This window comes from Pleurodeles waltl, chromosome 4_2 (genome assembly GCF_031143425.1).
Source record: "Pleurodeles waltl isolate 20211129_DDA chromosome 4_2, aPleWal1.hap1.20221129, whole genome shotgun sequence".
NCBI lineage: Eukaryota > Metazoa > Chordata > Amphibia > Caudata > Salamandridae > Pleurodeles > Pleurodeles waltl.
Genome location: NC_090443.1, coordinates 287,941,676 through 287,963,649, shown reverse-complemented (window position 1 = coordinate 287,963,649; position 21,974 = coordinate 287,941,676). Strand labels below are relative to the sequence as shown.

General features: G+C 49.3%; 1 protein-coding gene across 1 annotated transcript in view; it reads left to right on the top strand.

The window, feature by feature from the left end:
* LOC138292530 (heme oxygenase 1-like) overlaps positions 1-21,974 on the top strand; it is a 76,156-nt gene that overhangs the window by 15,757 nt on the left and 38,425 nt on the right. Inside the window, 1 exon segment of the mRNA XM_069231176.1 lies at positions 8,485-8,605. Coding sequence (XP_069087277.1) covers positions 8,485-8,605 — 121 coding nt within the window.

Below are 21,974 nucleotides of genomic sequence, written 5' to 3'. Positions count from 1 at the left end.
GGGGGCGACCCTTGCCCAAGGCCCCACCCATCCACTAACACACACACACACACACTATCCCTGGTGTCTAAGTGGCTTCTGCCCCCCTTGGGGGCAGGTGGGCCTAAGAAAATAGGCCCATCTGCCCCCAGGGGGTGTAGAAATGGGCAACAGGTCAATGCCCCCCTTGGGGGGGGCGCCCCGTGACCAAGGGGACGCCCCCCCCCACAAAAATAAACAAATAAAAAAAAAATCCCTGGCGTTCTAGTAGTTTCTGCCCCCCTTGGGGGCAGACCAGCCTAAAAATAATAGGCTGATCTGTCTCCAAGGGGTGCAGAAATGGCCTGGGTACATGTGCCCCCAAAGTGGGGGGCGACCCTTGCCCAAGGCCCCACCCATCCACTAACACACACACACACACACACACACACACTATCCCTGGTGTCTAAGTGGCTTCTGCCCCCCTTGGGGGCAGGTGGGCCTAAGAAAATAGGCCCATCTGCCCCCAGGGGGTGTAGAAATGGGCAACAGGTCAATGCCCCCCTTGGGGGGGCGCCCCGTGACCAAGGGGACGCCCCCCCACAAAAATAAACAAATAAAAAAAAATCCCTGGCGTTCTAGTAGTTTCTGCCCCCCTCGGGGGCAGACCAGCCTAAAAATAATAGGCTGATCTGTCTCCAAGGGGTGCAGAAATGGCCTGGGTACATGTGCCCCCAAAGTGGGGGGCGACCCTTGCTCAAGGCCCCACCCATCCACTAACACACACACACACACACACACACACTATCCCTGGTGTCTAAGTGGCTTCTGCCCCCCTTGGGGGCAGGTGGGCCTAAGAAAATAGGCCCATCTGCCCCCAGGGGGTGTAGAAATGGGCAACAGGTCAATGCCCCCCTTGGGGGGGCGCCCCGTGACCAAGGGGACGCCCCCCCACAAAAATAAACAAATAAAAAAAAATCCCTGGCGTTCTAGTAGTTTCTGCCCCCCTTGGGGGCAGACCAGCCTAAAAATAATAGGCTGATCTGTCTCCAAGGGGTGCAGAAATGGCCTGGATACATGTGCCCCCAAAGTGGGGGGCGACCCTTGCCCAAGGCCCCACCCATCCACTAACACACACACACACACACACACACTATCCCTGGTGTCTAAGTGGCTTCTGCCCCCCTTGGGGGCAGGTGGGCCTAAGAAAATAGGCCCATCTGCCCCCAGGGGGTGTAGAAATGGGCAACAGGTCAATGCCCCCCTTGGGGGGGCGCCCCGTGACCAAGGGGACGCCCCCCCACAAAAATAAACAAATAAAAAAAAAATCCCTGGCGTTCTAGTAGTTTCTGCCCCCCTTGGGGGCAGACCAGCCTAAAAATAATAGGCTGATCTGTCTCCAAGGGGTGCAGAAATGGCCTGGGTACATGTGCCCCCAAAGTGGGGGGCGACCCTTGCCCAAGGCCCCACCCATCCACTAACACACACACAGACACACACTATCCCTGGTGTCTAAGTGGCTTCTGCCCCCCTTGGGGGCAGGTGGGCCTAAGAAAATAGGCCCATCTGCCCCCAGGGGGTGTAGAAATGGGCAACAGGTCAATGCCCCCCTTGGGGGGGCGCCCCGTGACCAAGGGGACGCCCCCCCCACAAAAATAAACAAATAAAAAATAATCCCTGGCGTTCTAGTAGTTTCTGCCCCCCTTGGGGGCAGACCAGCCTAAAAATAATAGGCTGATCTGTCTCCAAGGGGTGCAGAAATGGCCTGGGTACATGTGCCCCCAAAGTGGGGGGCGACCCTTGCCCAAGGCCCCACCCATCCACTAACACACCCACACACACACACACACACACACTATCCCTGGTGTCTAAGTGGCTTCTGCCCCCCTTGGGGGCAGGTGGGCCTAAGAAAATAGGCCCATCTGCCCCCAGGGGGTGTAGAAATGGGCAACAGGTCAATGCCCCCCTTGGGGGGGCGCCCCGTGACCAAGGGGACGCCCCCCCACAAAAATAAACAAATAAAAAAAAATCCCTGGCGTTCTAGTAGTTTCTGCCCCCCTCGGGGGCAGACCAGCCTAAAAATAATAGGCTGATCTGTCTCCAAGGGGTGCAGAAATGGCCTGGGTACATGTGCCCCCAAAGTGGGGGGCGACCCTTGCCCAAGGCCCCACCCATCCACTAACACACACACACACACACACACACTATCCCTGGTGTCTAAGTGGCTTCTGCCCCCCTTGGGGGCAGGTGGGCCTAAGAAAATAGGCCCATCTGCCCCAGGGGGTGTAGAAATGGGCAACAGGTCAATGCCCCCCTTGGGGGGGCGCCCCGTGACCAAGGGGACGCCCCCCCACAAAAATAAACAAATAAAAAAATAAATCCCTGGCGTTCTAGTAGTTTCTGCCCCCCTTGGGGGCAGACCAGCCTAAAAATAATAGGCTGATCTGTCTCCAAGGGGTGCAGAAATGGCCTGGGTACATGTGCCCCCAAAGTGGGGGGCGACCCTTGCCCAAGGCCCCACCCATCCACTAACACACACACACACACACACACACTATCCCTGGTGTCTAAGTGGCTTCTGCCCCCCTTGGGGGCAGGTGGGCCTACGAAAATAGGCCCATCTGCCCCCAGGGGGTGTAGAAATGGGCAACAGGTCAATGCCCCCCTTGGGGGGGCGCCCGTGACCAAGGGGACGCCCCCCCACAAAAATAAACAAATAAAAAAAAATCCCTGGCGTTCTAGTAGTTTCTGCCCCCCTTGGGGGCAGACCAGTCTAAAAATAATAGGCTGATCTGTCTCCAAGGGGTGCAGAAATGGCCTGGGTACATGTGCCCCCAAAGTGGGGGGCGACCCTTGCCCAAGGCCCCACCCATCCACTAACACACACACACACACACACACACACACACACACACACACACACACTATCCCTGGTGTCTAAGTGGCTTCTGCCCCCCTTGGGGGCAGGTGGGCCTAAGAAAATAGGCCCATCTGCCCCCAGGGGGTGTAGAAATGGGCAACAGGTCAATGCCCCCCTTGGGGGGGCGCCCCGTGACCAAGGGGACGCCCCCCCACAAAAATAAACAAATAAAAAAAAATCCCTGGCGTTATAGTAGTTTCTGCCCCCCTTGGGGGCAGACCAGCCTAAAAATAATAGGCTGATCTGTCTCCAAGGGGTGCAGAAATGGCCTGGGTACATGTGCCCCCAAAGTGGGGGGCGACCCTTGCCCAAGGCCCCACCCATCCACTAACACACACACACACACACACACACACACACACACACTATCCCTGGTGTCTAAGTGGCTTCTGCCCCCCTTGGGGGCAGGTGGGCCTAAGAAAATAGGCCCATCTGCCCCCAGGGGGTGTAGAAATGGGCAACAGGTCAATGCCCCCCTTGGGGGGGCTCCCCGTGACCAAGGGGACGCCCCCCACAAAAATAAACAAATAAAAAACAATCCCTGGCGTTCTAGTAGTTTCTGCCCCCCTTGGGGGCAGACCAGCCTAAAAATAATAGGCTGATCTGCCCTCAAGGGGGGCAGAAATGGCCCGAAAAGACATGCCCCCCAAAGGGGAGCGACCCTTGCCCAAGGGGGCGCCCCCCCATCCACTACACACACAATCCCTGGTGCCTAAGTGGCTTCTGCCCCCCTTGGGGGCAGATGGACGTAAAAAAAATAGGCCGATCTGCCCCCAAGGGGGGCAGAAAAGGCCAACAGTTCTCTGCCCCCTTGGGGGGGGGCGCCCCTTGCCCAAGGGGGCACCCCCAACACATAAATGCAAAAAAAAAAAATAATCCCTGGTGATCTAGTGTTTTCTGCCCCCCTTGGGGGCAGATCTTGCTGAAAAGTAGCCAATCTGCCCCCAAGGGGGGCAGAAATGGCCGTAGTAATTGCCCCCCTAAAGGGGAGCGACCCTTGCCCAAGGGGCCGCTCCCCGCGTGCCAAAAACCGTAAAAAACAATGAAGAAAACAAATCCCTGGTGTCTAGTGGGCATTCCTGCTGCCCGATCGCAATGCGATCGGGCAGCAGGAATGCTCAAAGAGACACCGGGGAAAAGGAAAAGCCTTTCCTTTTCCCCGGTGCCTCTTTAGCCCCAACCCCCCACCCACCGGGAAGAGGAACTCACCTCTTCTCTCGTCGCCGCACAGGAAGCAAATGGCTTCCTGTGCGGCAAGGAACCCATAATGAAGTCAGCGCGCGATCGCGCGCTGACGTCATTATGGGGGGTTAGGGGGGTCGGGGGTGGAAGGGGAAGGGCTTCCCCTTCCATCCCCGACTTTGGGGGGTGGGAGGGAAGCACACAGAGGGAGCGAGAGCGCTCCCTCTGGGCTGTGTGCCGAGGACGTAGTGGTTACGTCCTCGGCACAGCAGCACTGTGCCGCGGGACGTAACCACTACGTCCGCGGCACAGAAGGGGTTAAATGGAAACATACAAGCGGAGGTACTCCTTAACGAGAGTACCTGTTTGCTGCTGAGAACTGCCGGTCCTCTCCCATTAAATGTACTGGAGAAGTGCAGGTACTTCCCCTTCCAAAGGTACTCAGGGGCATATTTATACTCTGTTTGCGCCGGAATTGCGTCGTTTTTTTTTACGCAATTCCGACGCAAAACTAACTCCATATTTATACTTTGGCGTTAGACGCGTCTAGCGCCAAAGTCCATGGAGTTTGCGTCATTTTTTAGCGTGGACACCTACTTTGCGTTAATGATATGCAAGGTAGGCGTTCCCGTCTAAAAAATTGACTCCGAGGCATGTGTGCCGTATTTACACTACTGGGCAAAATTCACGCCCGGGAGTGGGCGGGTCCCAAAAAATGACGTACGGCCGCTTTTGCGCTGTTTTTTAGCGCCTGGACAAGGCAAGCGTTAAGGGACCTGTGGGCTCGGAAGGAGCCCAGAGGTGCCCTCCCATGCCCCCAGGGACACCCCCTGTCACCCTTGCCCACCCCAGGAGGACACCCAAGGCTGGAGGGACCCATCCCAGGGACATTAAGGTAAGTTCAGGTAAGTATTTTTTTTAATTTTTTTTGTGGCATAGGGGGGCCTGATTTGTGCCCCCCTACTAGCCACTATGCCCAATGACCATGCCCAGGGGACAGGAGTCCCCTGGGCATGGCCATTGGGCAAGGGGGCATGACTCCTGTCTTTGCTAAGACAGGAGTCATTTCTATGGGGGTTGGGAGTCGGAAAAAATGGCGCAAATCGGGTTGAGGTGAAAAATTTGCCTCAGCCTGACTTGCCCCATTTTTTTACGCCCAAGCTCCATATCCCCCTACGCCGGCGCTGCCTGGTGTACGTTGTTTTTTTCCACGCACACCAGGCAGCGCCGGCGGCTAACACCGGCTAACGTCATTGATTAAATACGGCGCCCGCATGGCGCTTCAGAATGGCGTTAGCCGGCGCTAATTTTTTTGACGCAAAACTGCGTTAGTGCAGTTTTGCGTCAAAAAGTATAAATATGGCCCTCAGTACTGGGCATTACCTGCCCATTTAAAGCACTGGGGGGAAATACCTTTGTGGGGGAGAGGGGCATGCTGAAGGAACCGGGTGAATAAACTGTGTGGATTTGGACCAGGAGACATTATTGGCATCTCCAAGGTGGGTGATATCCTAGAAGATGGGACTTTCATGACTTTTCTCTCTTTGAGGCGGGAATACCACCTCCAACAAAACCAATACCTGAAAGTCACGCAGCTCCATCATGATTGGCTGGCTGAGGGGTTAGACACGCTTGAAATATAAGAATATATATTTGAGGGACGGTTGATTATGGAAGAACTTGGGAGCAAGCCCATCTCTTACACTTATCCAACTATTAACAACAATATTCCTGATACCTCAGTTGCACCAAGAGGGTAACTGATATTGGGGAGAGTGAGGACTGATTGGGTGGCGGCTTTGATGCATCACCGGGAAGTTGCAATAAAGTCCCAGCTGAGCCTTATACAATTTGAAGTGCACCACCCGATTTATTATGATCATGACAGACTACACGGGATGGGGAGGGTCACCTCCCCAGAGTGTTTGAGAAGTACAGGATCCGGGGAGATTTCTTGCTCACACTTCGGGGTTGCCCCATCATTCAGATCTACCGGTCAGCCACTGCTCAAGAGCTACAGGCTGTGTTGGAGGTCGACACCCCACTTGACCCAAAATACTTACTTTAGGGGATCCCTACAGAGAATGATGTGCCTAGGGCTCAGCTCCTGTTCTGTAATCTAAGGCTGATTGTTGCAAAAAGGGATGTAGTCAGATACTGGGGTGCACGGGAGGTCCCCATGTTGAGTCAATGGAAAGATGGTATGTATATGTTTATGGCTGGGGAAAGAGTTACGTAGAAGAGAAGATTCAGAAAAGTATGGTGTCCCTGGCTGCGGTACTATGTTTTGGGGTCTGAGGATTGCGGGGGCGGCGATAGGGGTCCAGGTGCTGCCACTGCTGGGCCGTTAAAGAAGCCCCTCAAGTTGAGTCCTATCTGGAGTTCTCCTCGATTTATTATTGTGGGACATTTCTGTGTCAGTGTCACAGTTGCGCCAGTTTCACTCCCCTCCCCTGTTCCTTCCTTTGCTGCTACGGACTTGCAACGCTCGAAGCTCCGCAACCTGTAACCTTTGGCAAAAATGTCGTGGCTGCCTCATGTCGCCTTTATGTTTGCTATTTGCTGTTTTTGAAAATGTAATAAAGATATTAAAAAAATACATGCCTTCAAGTTTTTTTCACTTTGTAATTTGCGATTTCCAGGGTGGCGAGGGCGTTGCTCTGATCGTGGAGAATCTGCTGGGGAAGCTAAGCTTTTCCGCTAGATATGCTGATAGGCAGCTTCAGTCAAGGATTTTCAAAGTCCAAGTGAAAATGACATTTTGCTATTGGGGTACTGCTGTTGCCTTAGTAATATAGCTTCTTACGGCATTTGTTGTAGCCTGGTGCGTTCTTCTGGCTGTTTGTGGTGCAACTTTGTAACAGCTGGCTGCAGTGTCATCATAGCACTGCCCTACCTGGTAGGTGTCCTGCTCTCACATGCACTGGCCCCCTAGCTACTGTCTCTACAGCACATACGGGACAGTTGGCACTAGGCTGTGTGTGCTTTATTGGCAATCTGTGACTGACGGAGAGGTGACAGTGTCTGTCAGTGAACAACTGGTTCGTATGGTGGACCCAGCGAAAGGGTAAATCCTTGTTGACCAATCACAGAGAGCTTCATCTGCTTTGTTTTGGCTGTAGTGCATCAGGAAACAGGCTCACTAGAAGTCATTGTAATATTAGATGCACTTTCTCGTTGAATGTGCATGCAATGTGGGGTGGGGAGGGGTAGCAGTGCTTAATCTGAGCCGGTGTTTGCTGGTGCTCGCCACTGGCATTTCATTTTTAAAGCTGGCCCTTGTGACAGTTCATCACTTGGTAGCGCCATGTGTCTTTTTTTTAGGTGAGCCTATCCAGCTGCCCATGCAATTCTTATAGCTTTGGGTTGCATGGAATAGTCTGCATTGTCACACTTATAGGTGTGCGATATTTAGTAGTTGTCCTGCAAGCTGCTTTGGCCTCCTGTAAAAGGCCCTGATACTTTTCCACAAATGAAGCACTGTGGTGTAGTAACTGAAGGAGGTTTGCAGTGTTCGTGCACTAGAGGGCGCACACACACACACACGCACACACACACGTTCCGGTGCCAATAGCCCTCCTCTTAAACACACGACTTCCACAATCAAATGTGCAAACACGGAATACTGAGACAGCGTAATCTTGAAGCCATCTCGGGCCTCTTCAAATCATTTACATCCACTCCCTGCTCCTTGAGCTCACTCTTGCAGCTTTCTGCTTCCTCCCATTGTGACGATTTTACGTTTTTCTCTTCCTCAGTCTTTCCTATATGTGTCTTTTGCTCGAATAAATTGTTTGAGGCAGAAAAATAAGTGCCGTCCCTCAAAAATAAGTACCGGTGCTCTGCACCGGAAACAACAAGCACAAATGAAGCCCTACACACACACGAGGAAAGTTTAATATCACAGTAGCATCACAATGCACGCACCAAAAGGCAACAGAGTATCACACGTTGCTTCATAGAGCAAAGCACCAGGGGGCTATGAAATATCACATATACACTCAAACTGTATGTACAAGCATCAAAGGACAGTGTAGTACCACATACTGCCACACAGTATGTGTGCACCAGAGCCAGTTTGATATCACCCTCATGCAGGCTCACAGTGTACATGCACTGGCGGAGTGTAACCTCGCAGCGTGTATGCACCAGCAAGCAGGGTAATACTACAAGCAGGTTTGCAGTATAGCTCCACCATGGTGCAGTGTAATATCTCATGCAGCCTCACACTGTTTATACATGCACCTTAGAGCTGTATAGTATCATGTGCACATGGGGCATTGTAATATATTCAGCCTCACAAGGTTTGTGCATCAGGGGACATTTTTAACACCACATTCAGCCTCACAGTCCCTATGCCAGAGAGCAGTGTTGCATCACGTGCACCCTCACAGCGTAACCTTTGAACTCTTCTCTTTCTCCAGTGCTGTGGGTGACCTGTCCGAAGCCCTAAAAGAAGCAATACAAGAAGTGCATCAGCAAGCACAGGACACCGAGTTCATGAGAAGCTTCCTGAAAAGGCAGCTCTCGCTTGATCAATACAAGGTACTGTTGGGCCTGGCTCTCTCTTCAGTCACCCTCAAACTTTTTGCCTTTACCCCTCCTGTTTTCTGAACCCATTTCTGTTGGCCTTTAGTAATTTGTGGATTTTGCCACTGCTAACCAGTGCTAAAGTGCTTGTGTTTTGTCCTTTAAACATGATATAATTGGCTTACACCAAATAGGCACATTTAATTTACTTGTAAGTCCTTAGTAAAGTGACACTACATGTACCCAGGACCTGTAAATTAAATGCTACAAGTGGGTCTGCAGCACTTATTGTGCCATCCGCTTAAGTAGCCTTTTCAAACCAGTCTCAGGCCTAACATATTCAGCCTGTACCCAGTTCTAAACTTCCAAACCGACTTGGCAAAATAAACCTTTTGTCTAGCCTAAAAACGTCCTTTTTAATACAGAAAATCACCCCTAGGGTAGGCCCCAAGTAGCTCACAGGGCAGGGTGCATTGTGTTTAAAAAGATGAACATGTACTTTTAATTTTTACATGTCCTTGTGTTGCACAACTCAAATTTGTTTTTCACTACTGTGATGCCTATTTCTCTCATGAGATAACATTAAGCAACCTTATTGCATTTAATAGGTGATGTCTTTTGATTGAAAACAGGTAAAAGTGTCACGTTTACACTCAAATGAATTATAATCTAAAACCCTCTTTAATGGCAAAGTTGGGTTTCAAGTCACAATTTTGGAAATGACACTTTTAGAACGTTGGCATTTTCTTGTCTTAACCTTTGGTGCCTGCTCCCTGTTTCCTGGGTCACATAAATAGTTGTAGCTGGCTTTTGGCTTGTGTGTACTCCTCCCAGACAGCCACACAATAGAAGGATAGGATGTTGGTGGGATGGGCCATCCTGGCATAGGAAGAGAGGCGGAGCTGTCACCTGTCACACTTGCACTTCAAAGAACGAGCCTCAGCACACACAAAGAACATCACCCTTGGCCACTTGGGCAGAAGACATCCTAAGACCAGGGCAGGGGAGGCAGGAAATTGCAGACACCTTTGGGGTGCTGAGGGGGACTCCAGAAGCTTCTCCCACTTCAACGCAGGCACTGGGGATAAAACTAAGACCCTCAGATCAAATCTTCATTATACTCCTGCAACTATTGACAATACACAAGGGCTGCCTTGTTGCCTCATGCCTGCCCTGCAGTTTGAGTAGGAAAACTGGACTTGCTTCCTTCATCCCAGGCTACCCTTGTGACTCCAATGGCTAGTTAGCTGGCCTATTCTGAACTACAGGGACCCAAAAAGGTCCAGAGACCTCCTTGCAACTGCCCAGCTGACCTGTTGCGCTGGACCTGCAACTGAATCTGCTTGAGGCCTGCTGGCCTCTGCTGGAGTGAGTTCCTGATCCCCCAAAGGTACCTTCCAGGCCCTAGTCTCTTGGTGTGGCATTAGTGAGGTCATCTGTTAAGAAATAGAAGAAATACCTAAGTTTTGTGCTCTTCACAACCGCAAACAGGCCCATTAGTGCTAAGATCTTGCTACCCACGCTGACCACCAATGAAACTTCGGTGAAACCAACTCTTCGTGTTACAGAAACCACCAGCAATGACTAGCAATATGAGATCTACATCTCACGCTACAACATCAACAGCTCACTGTGACCACCATTACAAAGCATCAGCAACTACCATCCACGTCACCCAGCAAGATCTACTTGTTACAGTAACTACCATCCACGACCCCCGTCCTGCTCTTCACACCACAGCAGAGACCATTCACAACACTCTGCCTTTTCCTCATGGCCCCCTCCACAGCGAGCTGACTCTTCATGCAAGACTTTGAGAAGCTAACTTTTTCAGTGGAACTAACCCGGCCCTTATATCCGGTCCGTGCTCCATTGCGGTCGGGCTGAACTTGTGACTTTCAGACGGTCTTGCACACTCAGACGACCACGAGTGACAATTTGGTTTTGGTGTCAAATAATGTATTACTCTATTCTAAATTGGTGTGGGATTTTAACTTGTGTTGTGTTTTCACTTTATTACTGTTTGAGTGCTGACTTAACACTTTACCTCTAAGTCAAGCCTGACTGCTTTTGTGCCAAGCTACCAGAAAGTGAGGCACAGGTTAATTTAGTGACTTTTTGTTGTTCACTGTGGCAAGTATTGCGGCTGTTGACTGTGAAGGTCTCCCCCATCACTCTACAGCCCAATTTCTCGATGGTACCTTACCTACTTCTTGCGTAGAACCCCTCCTTCACTCCAAAATGAACTACAACTAGAATGCAATAGTGTTACTTTTATCGATGACCAATGCAATGACTGATTTACACGTTGATTTTATACCAATTTATGACCCGCTCATAGAGAAATTTACAATGTACAAATGTACGTGTTTATTCGCCCCCCCCCCCAATACGTCCTCCTTGTCTCAGTCATTACTGTGAGAGCCTCGCCCCTCCCAGACAGGCATTTCCCATGCAAATCCCTAGTACTTCTTCTATTGCTACGCTCTCAGCCATAAACAAAGGACCCCCTCCCTCCTGCAATCATCCTGTTTCATGTCCAGTCTCATTATATTCGGGTAAACTGAAGCCACCTGTTTCTGGTGTGCAGTGTTTTATAGTCCTAACGAATTAACGGTGCAGATGATCTCTTGATGCCACCGCCAGCCACCCCCCCGTACGTGCTCGGCTGCGATGGGAGTGAGTAGGCCAGCTGTGCGCGGGGCCTCAGGAGCTGGACCGGGGTTTCCAAGCCTGGCAGAGTGCGCTCACAGGGGGCCTGTCAGGTAGGCTGCGCTTGGTATCTGGTCATCAACTCTCACAGTTGAGGAGATTGAGAAGTTTCCTAGCTATCGAGAAGGAAAGTTTAAATTCTATTAAGGACACGGAGGCGAGGATCATGCATCATCTTTCTTCACTTTTATTTAACAGCAGGTTCAAAGTTCAACAAAAATAAACTACAACACCCATGGGACCCATCCCCATGGTAACCAATGTCCAATCAAACTGCCATCCGACTGTCCATATAAATATCCATGACTCTGACGTCCTTCCTCGACTTCACTGCGAGCTGAAGAAAGGCTGTTACTAAGTAGGTGTAGACTCCGTTCCTGCGAACAAATGCGAACAAAGATAAGCATTCATACTAGCAACGTAGCAGAGAAAGCAACAAAAGTCAAAGATCCCACTCCCATGCATAACAAGAAGCACAGAAAAAAATGCCACATTACACATCTCTTAGAGAACCTCCAAATTTGTAAAAGCACAGTCTCCAGTCAAAAAACTGAGAATACCACCTCCATATCTGACAAATTCGTTCTGGGTGGGTGACATTCCTGTAATGTCGGGTGGGATAATCCTCGCCTCCGTGTCCTTAATAGAATTGAAACTTTCCTTCTCGATAGCTAGGAAATTTCTCATTCTATATCAGGACCGGAGGCGAGGATTATGCAGGTTCAAAGCTTACTTACCACCAAAGAAGCGGCTTCAGCAATTGGTTTAAAATAAAACTTTTTAAAAGTCGACTCTGAAGACCAGTCAGCCGCATTCATAATATCTTCCAGTCTTCCCCCTAACTGGACGGCTTTAGACGCCATCGCACCCCGGGTGGAGTGGGCTCAAAAGACCTGCATGTTGATGCCTGCTTCCGCCAAAATCCATTTGACCCACCGGTCAATGGAGGGGGAGGAAACCACCCTGAAGGGTTTCTTCATCGAAATGAGCAACTGTCTCTCCCCCGCTGGGCGGAGTTCTGCCGTCACCTCCTCATATGTCTTTAGACACCTGACCACGCACAATTTGGGAGAATGTTCGAATGCTGGATAGGTTACTGACCTGGTACTACACTTCGTGCATCGTGAAATCGTGAAGGTTACTCTATCTGGAGAAAAAACCCTAGCTGAAATGTTGAGAGCCCTGACATCTGAAACTCGTTTACACGAAATGAGGCACAACAGAGTCGCCCATTTAGCCGATAATTGCTTACGTGAGAGATACTGATTATCCGGCCAGGAGGACAAAAGACGCAAAACCTGGTTAACATCCCACAGGGACGAATACCCGGGCTCCGGAGGTCTGGTCAGTCTAATGCCCTTGAGGAGTTTACACACACACGGATGTTCCCCAACCGGGCAGTTACTAACCGGGGGGATGAACTGCTGAAATTGCGGATCGGCTCGAGTTAATCGAGCAATAGGACTGTCCGGAAGCCGCTAGACCGGCTAAGAAATTTAAGACATCTGTAATCTGGGCCCCCATGGGATTGATGTGCCTTCCCACACACCAACGAGCCCAGCGGTTCCAGGCCGATCTGTACCTCTTGCAGGTACTTGGAGCCCATGCTTGTTTGATGAATCTCTCAGCCTCCTGTGAAAGTCTATGGTCCGTCCAACCTTCCCGGAAATCTTCCAGGCCACTAGCGAGAGGTGACCCTGAAGGACCAGTGGATGAGCCTGACGCTCTGGGTTCAACAGCATGGTTGGGCTGATCGGAAGAGGAATCGGAAGGTCGCAGGAGAGCCCCAGAAGGGAGGGGAACCATACCTGAGACTGCCAGAGCGGAGTGATCAAGATCACTGGCGGCCCTTGGCGGCGAATCTGTGCCGTCACTCTCGGGATCAACAGGAAAGGGGGAAACACATAAGCCTGATCCCAACCCCGATCCTGAAAAAAAGCGTCCACTGCTGCCGCCCCAGGATCCGGACGCCAGCTGAAGTACCGGGGTAACTGCGCGTTACACCTGGACGCAAACAGGTCCACAGAACAGGGGCCCCAGCGGTCCAGAAGAGCTAGGAACATCGCTCTGTCCAGGCGCCAATCGCTGGGATCCTCCAGGTATCTGGAGTTCCAGTCCACCAGGGAATTCTGGGATCCCGGAAGATATTCCGCTGTCACCGAAATTTGGCGTTGGAGGCAGAAGTGCCAGAAGTCTTTCGCCAATTCCGCCAGAAGTTTCGAGCGGGTACCCCCCCAAGTGGTTTATGTACTGACCCGCTGAGACGTTGTCCATTCTCAGGAGGATGCAACAAGAGACCTTGTCCCGCGTCAGGGATCTGATTGCAAAAGAACCCGCTAGGAGTTCCAGACAGTTGATGTGGAGGCTGAGTTGCCGTTGGGTCCAGCGTCCCCCGAAAGAGACATTACCGCAGGCGGCTCCCCAGCCGTAACGACTGGCGTCTGACTCTATCACAAGGTCCGACGAGGCCCCGAAGATCGCCCTGCCGTTCCATGCTTCCATATGATCCAGCCACCACTGGATTTCTGTCCGCGCCTCCTGGGGAAGAGCTATCAGCTCGGAGTAAGAGAGGCCGCATCGCAGGTGATGGGCCTTGAGGCGCTGAAGGGCCCTGTAGTGGAGCGGCCCCGGGAAGATGGCCTGAATCTAGGAAGAGAGGAGCCCCACCACTCTGGCTAACTGCCGCAAGGAGAATCTGTCCCGTCTTCGGACCCTGGAAAATTCCTTCTTGATCTTCGTAATTTTCGAGCCCAGGAGACTGAGGGAGGCCGCCTGGGAGTCAACGAGGAGCCCCAGAAAGGTCATGGACTGCGAGGGAAGCAGTTCCGACTTCTGGGAGTTTACCACGAACCCCAAGTCCTGCAAGAGCTGAACAGTTATGTTCGCGTTGGATATCAGTAGACTGCGCGACTGGTCCATCAGGAGGATGTAGTCGAGGTAAATAATCAGACGGATCCCCTGAGACCGTAGGTACTCCACTACTGGTTTGCGAAGCTTCGTGAAGCACCACGGTGCTGACGACAGTCCGAATGGTAGGGACGCGAATTCGAACACCTGATCCCTCCAAATGAACTGCAGGAACCGGCGGTGAGGGCGAAAGATTGGGACCGTAAGGTAGGCGTCCTTGAGGTCAAAACGAACCATCCAATCTCCGTGTAATAGGAGATCCCTGTGCATGTGGATACCCTCCATTTTGAAGTGGCGATAGACCACCCAATCGTTGAAGGCTTTTAGATTGATGACAGGCCGGAAGCCCTTGTCTTTCTTCTCTATGAGGAAAAGATTGCTCACGAAACCTCTGGGGTGAATGGTCGAAGGGCAAATCGCTTCTTTCTGTAGGAGCCTCTGGACCTCTGCATCTATCAATGCTGAGTCTGACTCTGAAAAGACTAAGGGCCGTGGAGGGGAATCCTGAACCGGAGTCCCCCAGAACTCTATGTGGAACCCCGACACCGTCTGTAGCACCCAAGCGTCTGACGTTAGTTTGGCCTACTTGTGCGCGAAGAACCGCAGCCTCCCCCCAAGAATGCGAGGGGAAGAAAGGGTAACACTCACTGTTAGCGTCTCCAGGGGCGTTAGTTCCACCTCGGACGGCCCTTCGGCCTTCCCCCTAGCCGATTGGGGAAGTAGGCACCCTGCCGGCCGTCTCTCCATCCATTGTTTCACGGTGGGTAGGGACTGGGGCCTTGCTGGAATGCATGGCCGGAGGAGCGGCCCCTGTCTCGTCCGGCCCCGCCAAAAACCTTCCCCGGGAAGATTTTCCTGATGGAGCTTTGCGCCTTATCGAGCGCAGAAAAAGTAGCAACAAACTTGCTCAATTCCTTTACAAAAGGATCACCAAACAAGTTCCCCTGGGCCCCAGCCTCTGAGTTGGAGAGTTCTCCTAGCTTAGGGTCGATTTTTATAAGGAGGGATCTTCTCCTCTCCGCTGAGAGAGCACAGTTAGCGTTCCCTAACAAGCAGACCGCCCTCTGGGCCCACCCAGCCACAATATCCGTGGGCATGGGAGAGTTGGTCCGCTTAGCCTGTTCGGCAAGCTGGATTATCTGTGTGAGGGGGCCCAGGATATCCAATAATTTATCCTGGCACCCCCTCCAGGAACGGTCAATGCCCTTCTTGGGATCTTTAATATACTTCCCAAAGAAAGTACACATTTTTGGGTCCAACTCTGAGGTTGCCGCTACTCTATCTGGTAGTGTAGGGCTAGGGCATTCCGCACGCAACCTGGCCCGAACCTCTTTCTCAAGTAGTTGGCGGATTTTGCTGGCCACGTAATCTGCCACTTTCTTGTCCAGGTGCCACTCGGAGGAACGAGGATGATAAAAATCTCCGGCTGGAACATCTCTGATTCGGAGTCTTCAGCTCCGGGCGGGTCTGACAGGCTAGAAGTCGGACGCCAAGGACACCCGCCTCCTGGTCCTCCTCGGAGGAAGTATCCCTGTCTGTGTCCCCCGCGACCCGCTTGGGGGAACCTTGATCAGGGTCTGATATGGTGTGAACCACTTCACAGGTCTCTCCGGGTTCAAAACCCTCCCGGAAGAGTGGGCGCTTTAGCGTGCACGCACTCTTACGGAAGGCTTCAGCCAGAATACCAAAGCCTTCCAGGTGCGCCGCGTCACGCTTGTGACATTTCTTGGGGACTGCCCTCCCTTCAGGTCAGTCTCCGTCGCCCCAGACATGCCTGTCCCCTTGAATACATGCTCCGATAATCTGGCGACGCTATCTTTTAATGGGCCCAGGGCCCTGCTGATGGCCTGCGTCAAAAGGAGGTCCGCCTCAGGGGCCAGGGTCTGCTGAGAGGAACCCTCCCCGTGGACAGTGTGGGGACATTCTTGTGGTCCTGAGAGGACTGCATGGGGACACAGAGGGGAGAAAACAACGGGAAAAACACCCTTTACACTCACAGAGCAGCACCCCCCGCAATCCTGTCCAGAAATAAGTGCTCCCGAGGCAATGAGGCCTCGACGCGTGATCAGCGCGTTAGAAAAGCACTAACACCAATCAACCGCAAAAGCGGTGTCTGCGGGGGTTGGAAGGGTCAAAAGTGAGCAGGGAACTCACTTGAGACCCAAAAGCGTTGTCTAAGGCGCTCGAGCGCAAACGCGACTCGAAGCGCTGAAGAAAACGCTCGGGAAAACCAGAGCGCGCGAAAGAGCACCCTCTGGTGGACCCGACCAGGATTAAATGAATACAGCGCACGGGCAAACAAATACCTACTGCGCGTCTCGTTGCTATGCAACGATACACAACAGCGAGGGCACGGCAAGTAAAAAGTATTCCAATGCTAAAGTCAAGTATAATGATAAAGGGATATTTATATGGACAGTCGGATGGCAGTTTGATTGGACATTGGTTACCATGGGGATGGGTCCCATGGGTGTTGTAGTTTATTTTTGTTGAACTTTGAACCTGCTGTTAAATAAAAGTGAAGAAAGATGATGCATTATCCTCGCCTCCGGTCCTGACATAGAATTGGTTGCCAGGCAACAGTATATAAAGCAGCAAGTCGCTACGCTAGTGCAACATGGAAGAGGGTTTGCGGCTGCAGAAGCACAATAATAACGAGAAGGAGGGGGACGCTCTCCAGGTTTCTAGAGGTGACCTCCTGTATATGATAAAGCAGGCAGTAGCTGCAGCATTAACTTAACCTAGTGCCACATGCTAGAGGGTGAATCTGGATGATGGTGACCAAGACAAACCAAAAGGAGAAGGGGTTTATCCCCAGTAGAGTGTATCAACATCAGCTGATTTATCACTTTACAATGTTATAAGATATATTATTTATAAAGACTGGAAGGATGAGGACAAAACAGGGATTCAATGATTCTTCAATAAGAAAACTTGGAGGACAAAATTCAGTCCTCGTCATCTTCTCTAGTGTCTGAATAGTTTATGCCGCCAGAGGTTGTGGATACATAGTGGAAGCAGCTCTGAAAGATCATATGCAGTGTCAATCAGGGCCAGTACATGTGCAGCGTACACTAGCAAGTGCTATTGAAAGATTTTCAAAAACATTACGTCTGCCTGCAGAAGAATGAAGACCGAACTCTCGTGTTAGCCCAGAAGGAATTATTACCTCAGTTCCTGTCTAACGTGACATTTGATGGTCCCTGGATGTCTTCCTCTTCTGCGAGCATTGCTGCAGCAGGCCACAGAATGAACCCCTGGAATTTGGATGCGAACGAAAGATCGTTTGTGCAGAAATTGCCCTTTACTGGCCCAAAACTCTTTGGGGATAAACTGAATGATATCAACAGAGGAGAAGAGGATTCTAAAGGCTTTTAAGTTTTTCTCTGGCAAAAATCAGTTTCTCAAGAAGCAAGGTTCACAGTTCCCACAAGAGGATGTAAAAGCTCGGAACACATTCAATTTGATAGAATCGTTCAGAATGATCTCACCCCAGTCAATCATTCCCTCAATGTGCAAGGGAGATTTCCTGTCGACTCTGGATGCGTACTTTCATGCACCAGTCCTTCTGGAGAGTTGAGAATTCCTGAGGTTCACACTGGAAGCAAGGCATTACCAGTTTTGAGCGCTACCTGTTAGCCTCTCAGCATCACTAAGGACATTTGCAGAGGTATTAGTTATAGCGGTGGTGGTTCTTCAGTCATGGTGATTAAAATGTTTCCGTATGCAGACAACTGATTAATTTGTGGTTACTCTTTTCCAAATGCACAAGACACAGTTTAGCTGGTGACCAATTTTCTTCAGCAACTGGGATTTAGCCTGAATATCCAGATGTAGCAGCTACACCTGGCTCAAGAGAGACGATTTATCAAGGCATTGCTCAATATTCATTTGGGGAGTGTATTTCTTCCTCAAAACAGGCACACAACACTCCAGTCCACTCTTCAAATCTTAGTGTCTCAGAGGTAGGCATAAGCCTGCAAAGGTTGCAAATTCAAGGGTAAGTGGTGGCTACAATGGCAGTAAAACCATGGGCTCTTTTTCAGCTGAAGCTCCTGATGAATCTTGTGTTGCACCACCATGACCCAACTATTATGATTTCCAAATTCCCATAATATTTCAGATAGCGCAGAACTTGAGCTGGTAGCTGAGTGCTCACAATCTACAGAAAAAAATGTCTCTTCCAATACCCTTTCCCACTGCAGCTCACAGCAGATGCTAATCTATGAGGATGGGGGACAACCTTAGAAGGGCAGGATGTAAAGGGTCCTTAGATGGAGGAAGACAGCTTCCACTCACCCAACTAGAGATAACCTGCAGCTGTGTTATAAGCACTCTAAATTTTCAAACATAGTTGCAAGGGAAGAATTTGACTATCAAGACAGACAACTTGGTGACCAGATGTTAGTTTCAATTTATAGGTAGGTACAAATAACAAGAAGATTAATCGTTTGGCAGCCCACATTAGCGCTTGGGCATAAGTTCATCTCATGACTCTGAGGTCAATCTGTGTCCCAGAGGATAGCCTGAGCCACAATCAGCCACAGCCAGCCATCATCTGTCATGTTCCATCTGGCCCAAGTTCAATCAATAATTTTTGTGTCTGATTCCGTATGCCATGGATAGACTTGTTTGCCTCTTCAAGCAGTGCTCCAATCTGGGCTATCAGGGTGCATGGGCAGTAGGTGACTTGTCATTCCCACAGCAAAAGAGCTTTCCTTATGCCTTCTCTCCAATTCCTTTCCTCCTGAGAGTATTGCAGAAGATCCTGGAGGGTAGGCGGACAATGGTTCTGGTGGCACCTTCTTGGCCACAATATCCCTGGTTTCCCCTTTTAATGACCTTAGCCAATGGGAACAATTTCCACTTTTTAATAGATCACTCTCCACTCCAGTGTGCATCTCTTCCTCTAATACAATTGAAGCATCTCAGGCTAACGTTCAAGAGTTTAAGGGGTTGAGTTTTGAGGGCCTTGGTTGTTCAATTTAGGTAGCTCCAGACATGAAGGTGTTTTGAAAACTATTGGCCCATGCCTCATATAAAAAGCACTACCATTGTTTTAGCAGTTGGTGTAAGGAAAATAATCAAGACCCTATCTCTGTAGATCCATTCTTGATCTTAGAGCTTTTGAAGGATGGAATTCTGAAAGAGCTAGCTCCTTCAACATTAGCTGTCCAGTGCAAATCGATTAAAGCTGTTAAGGACATATCTGGAATTGGCACAGGTAACCCCCTTGGTTGTAATGTTATTGAATAGCTTTACATTGAAAAAAAACTGTCCCTGTGATGCCAATTCCCTCTTGGGATCTCTTAACTGTTCTAATAGGTTTACATAGGGACCCATTTGAGCCGTTGGAGAAAGACAAGTTGGTCTGGCTGTTGGTCAACGTGTCATTTCTCATAGCCATTACAACATCACAAAGAACAGGAGGATTAGGGGCGTTTGTGATTGCATACCCTTACTGAAAAAACTTTAATGATAGACTGATCCAAAATGTATCCTAAAATGCACTCTAAGCTTCATCCAGAGATAGTGTTACCACATTTGCCAGAAGAAAATATGCAGAGATTTACTTAGACCAAATAAAGGAGTATCAACTCTCTTTGAAATCAAATCTTTGTTTGTTGTGTATGGTTCAGTCAATACAGGGAAGAAAGTCAATGCTGACACTTTGGGCAGGTGGGTACCCCAGGCATTAGCTCAGGTGTACAAGGTAGTGGAGGGATCTCTTCCAGTTGATATCCAGGGGCGTTCCACCATAGCCGCCAAGATTCTAGATTACTTAAGTGTGACATTTCCACGGTTTCAGTGTATGTATGAGTGGCATTCTATTGTAAAATGTGTGACACTTTGAGTGACACATTCTTGCAAGGAAAACCAAGTATATAAACAGATAAATATTGAAAAGCACCTCCTTCTGAGCAATGACAGGTTCTTAAAAAGTATTGAAACTGCTGCAAAGCCCCTGAATAAGAAGGTCACTGACAATTTAACCAGTCCTCCAGCTAGCCTTGTCACATTGGAATCCATTGTATCCTCTCAGTTGAGCCTCAGAAGCACAGGCAAGCCTGAACCAAGGACTTCATGGTTCTGCCCCCAGGGCATATCAGCACTAGACTCCTGTGTCCGCCTGGTCCGAGAGCATAATCTGGTCTCTCGAGTCCCCATGCTGTTATTAAGATCTAGTTCCCCTGGAGTGCTACTTTGACTGACCTGTCTGTGCCTAGTGCCCACTGACTCTGAATTTGAGACCTCCAATCGGTTAGTTGGACTGAACTGAACTGCACATCAGGAATAAGATTAATTTAATGTCTTAATTTTGGACATGCTTATTAATGAGAACTAAGAATTTTAACTTATAAATATGAATTGTATGCACACACATGGAGTGAAATGATTACAGTCGCTGACAACTGAATATATCATTTTTAACAGATAACATACTCTATATCCAATGGGCCACAGAGAGTGTGTTTGGTTCATAGCAGTATTGGTGAATATATGCAACTACAGAGGCAGTTATTAATTTCTTTTTATATTTTTTCTCATCATATGCTTGGGACTAGGATGTGATATTAAGTTATCTAGATGAAGTTAGTCAAGTTTGGAGCTAGTTCGATGATGTTGCGATTACATTTATGGCATGCTGTAAAGATGAAGTGGCTATCGTTATGGTCGATTTAAAATATGGGGACCCTGTGAGGCAATGAATTTATTACGAGTTCTCAAATATGTGATGTTGGGTAATCCTGGTGTAGGATTAATGAATAACTACTCTTTCTTCCAAAAGTCATCACTCAGGAGCTAAATAGATATTTATGTACTGCCTTATAGTGTGTGAAATGGGACTTAATTGTATGGGTTATTACAATCACTAGGCTAAAATGGCGGCAATGCTTTATTTCAGGATTCAGGTGCCTGTAGCAGTTAGTTCTCTGTTTATGTCCATTATTCTTATACATTGAGCTAGTGGAAGAGGGACTATTCCCTAAAACGGCATTACGGAAGCGTACTCGCGGCGCATTCTCATTGCGGATAGGAGCTCACAGGTAGGCACACATTTTTGCAATATTAATGTGAGATAGGTTATGGCATGGGCTTTTTATGTCCTTTTGATATGTTACAAAGAAATTTAGTTAATAACGTTTGGGAAGAGACAATATTATTTGAGTATGCAACATCGTGATTATCATTGTTGAGCTATACGAATTCCGGAAGGGGGTAATATGACAGTCAGGTGATATGCCGTTAAGGTAGTAACGTTTCTCTATGAGAGGCATTAGGAGTCATCTTGTTCAATATGTGATATACAAATGAACAATGTTGGGCATGCGCAAGGGATAATGGTATTTTAATGGCTTTGTTTGCAGAAACAGTTTCTTAATTACATAGATTTTTACTGTGGATTGTGGCGGTTATTAAATCCGGGATAAGTTTTTATATTTGTTGGTCAACCCCTGTTTATCAATGCCCTATTTTACAAGTGAGTATGAGCATTTACTTATTTTGACAGTAATTTTGCACAATTCGGAGAGATGAGATGCTAAGGATTAGGAGATACTCGATTGTTATACTGTTTTTGGACTTCAAAATAAACAGGTATTGCCCATTGGATATGAGGATGCTTTTGCTTTTGTATAAGCACGTATGATGAATGGCTATATTGGTGGCTTTTGATATATACGTTTCACACGTGTGTGCATGAATGTTATTTAATTACGCTTGATTTACTGTAATATTGTGTTAAATTTGTTTTAATGCATTG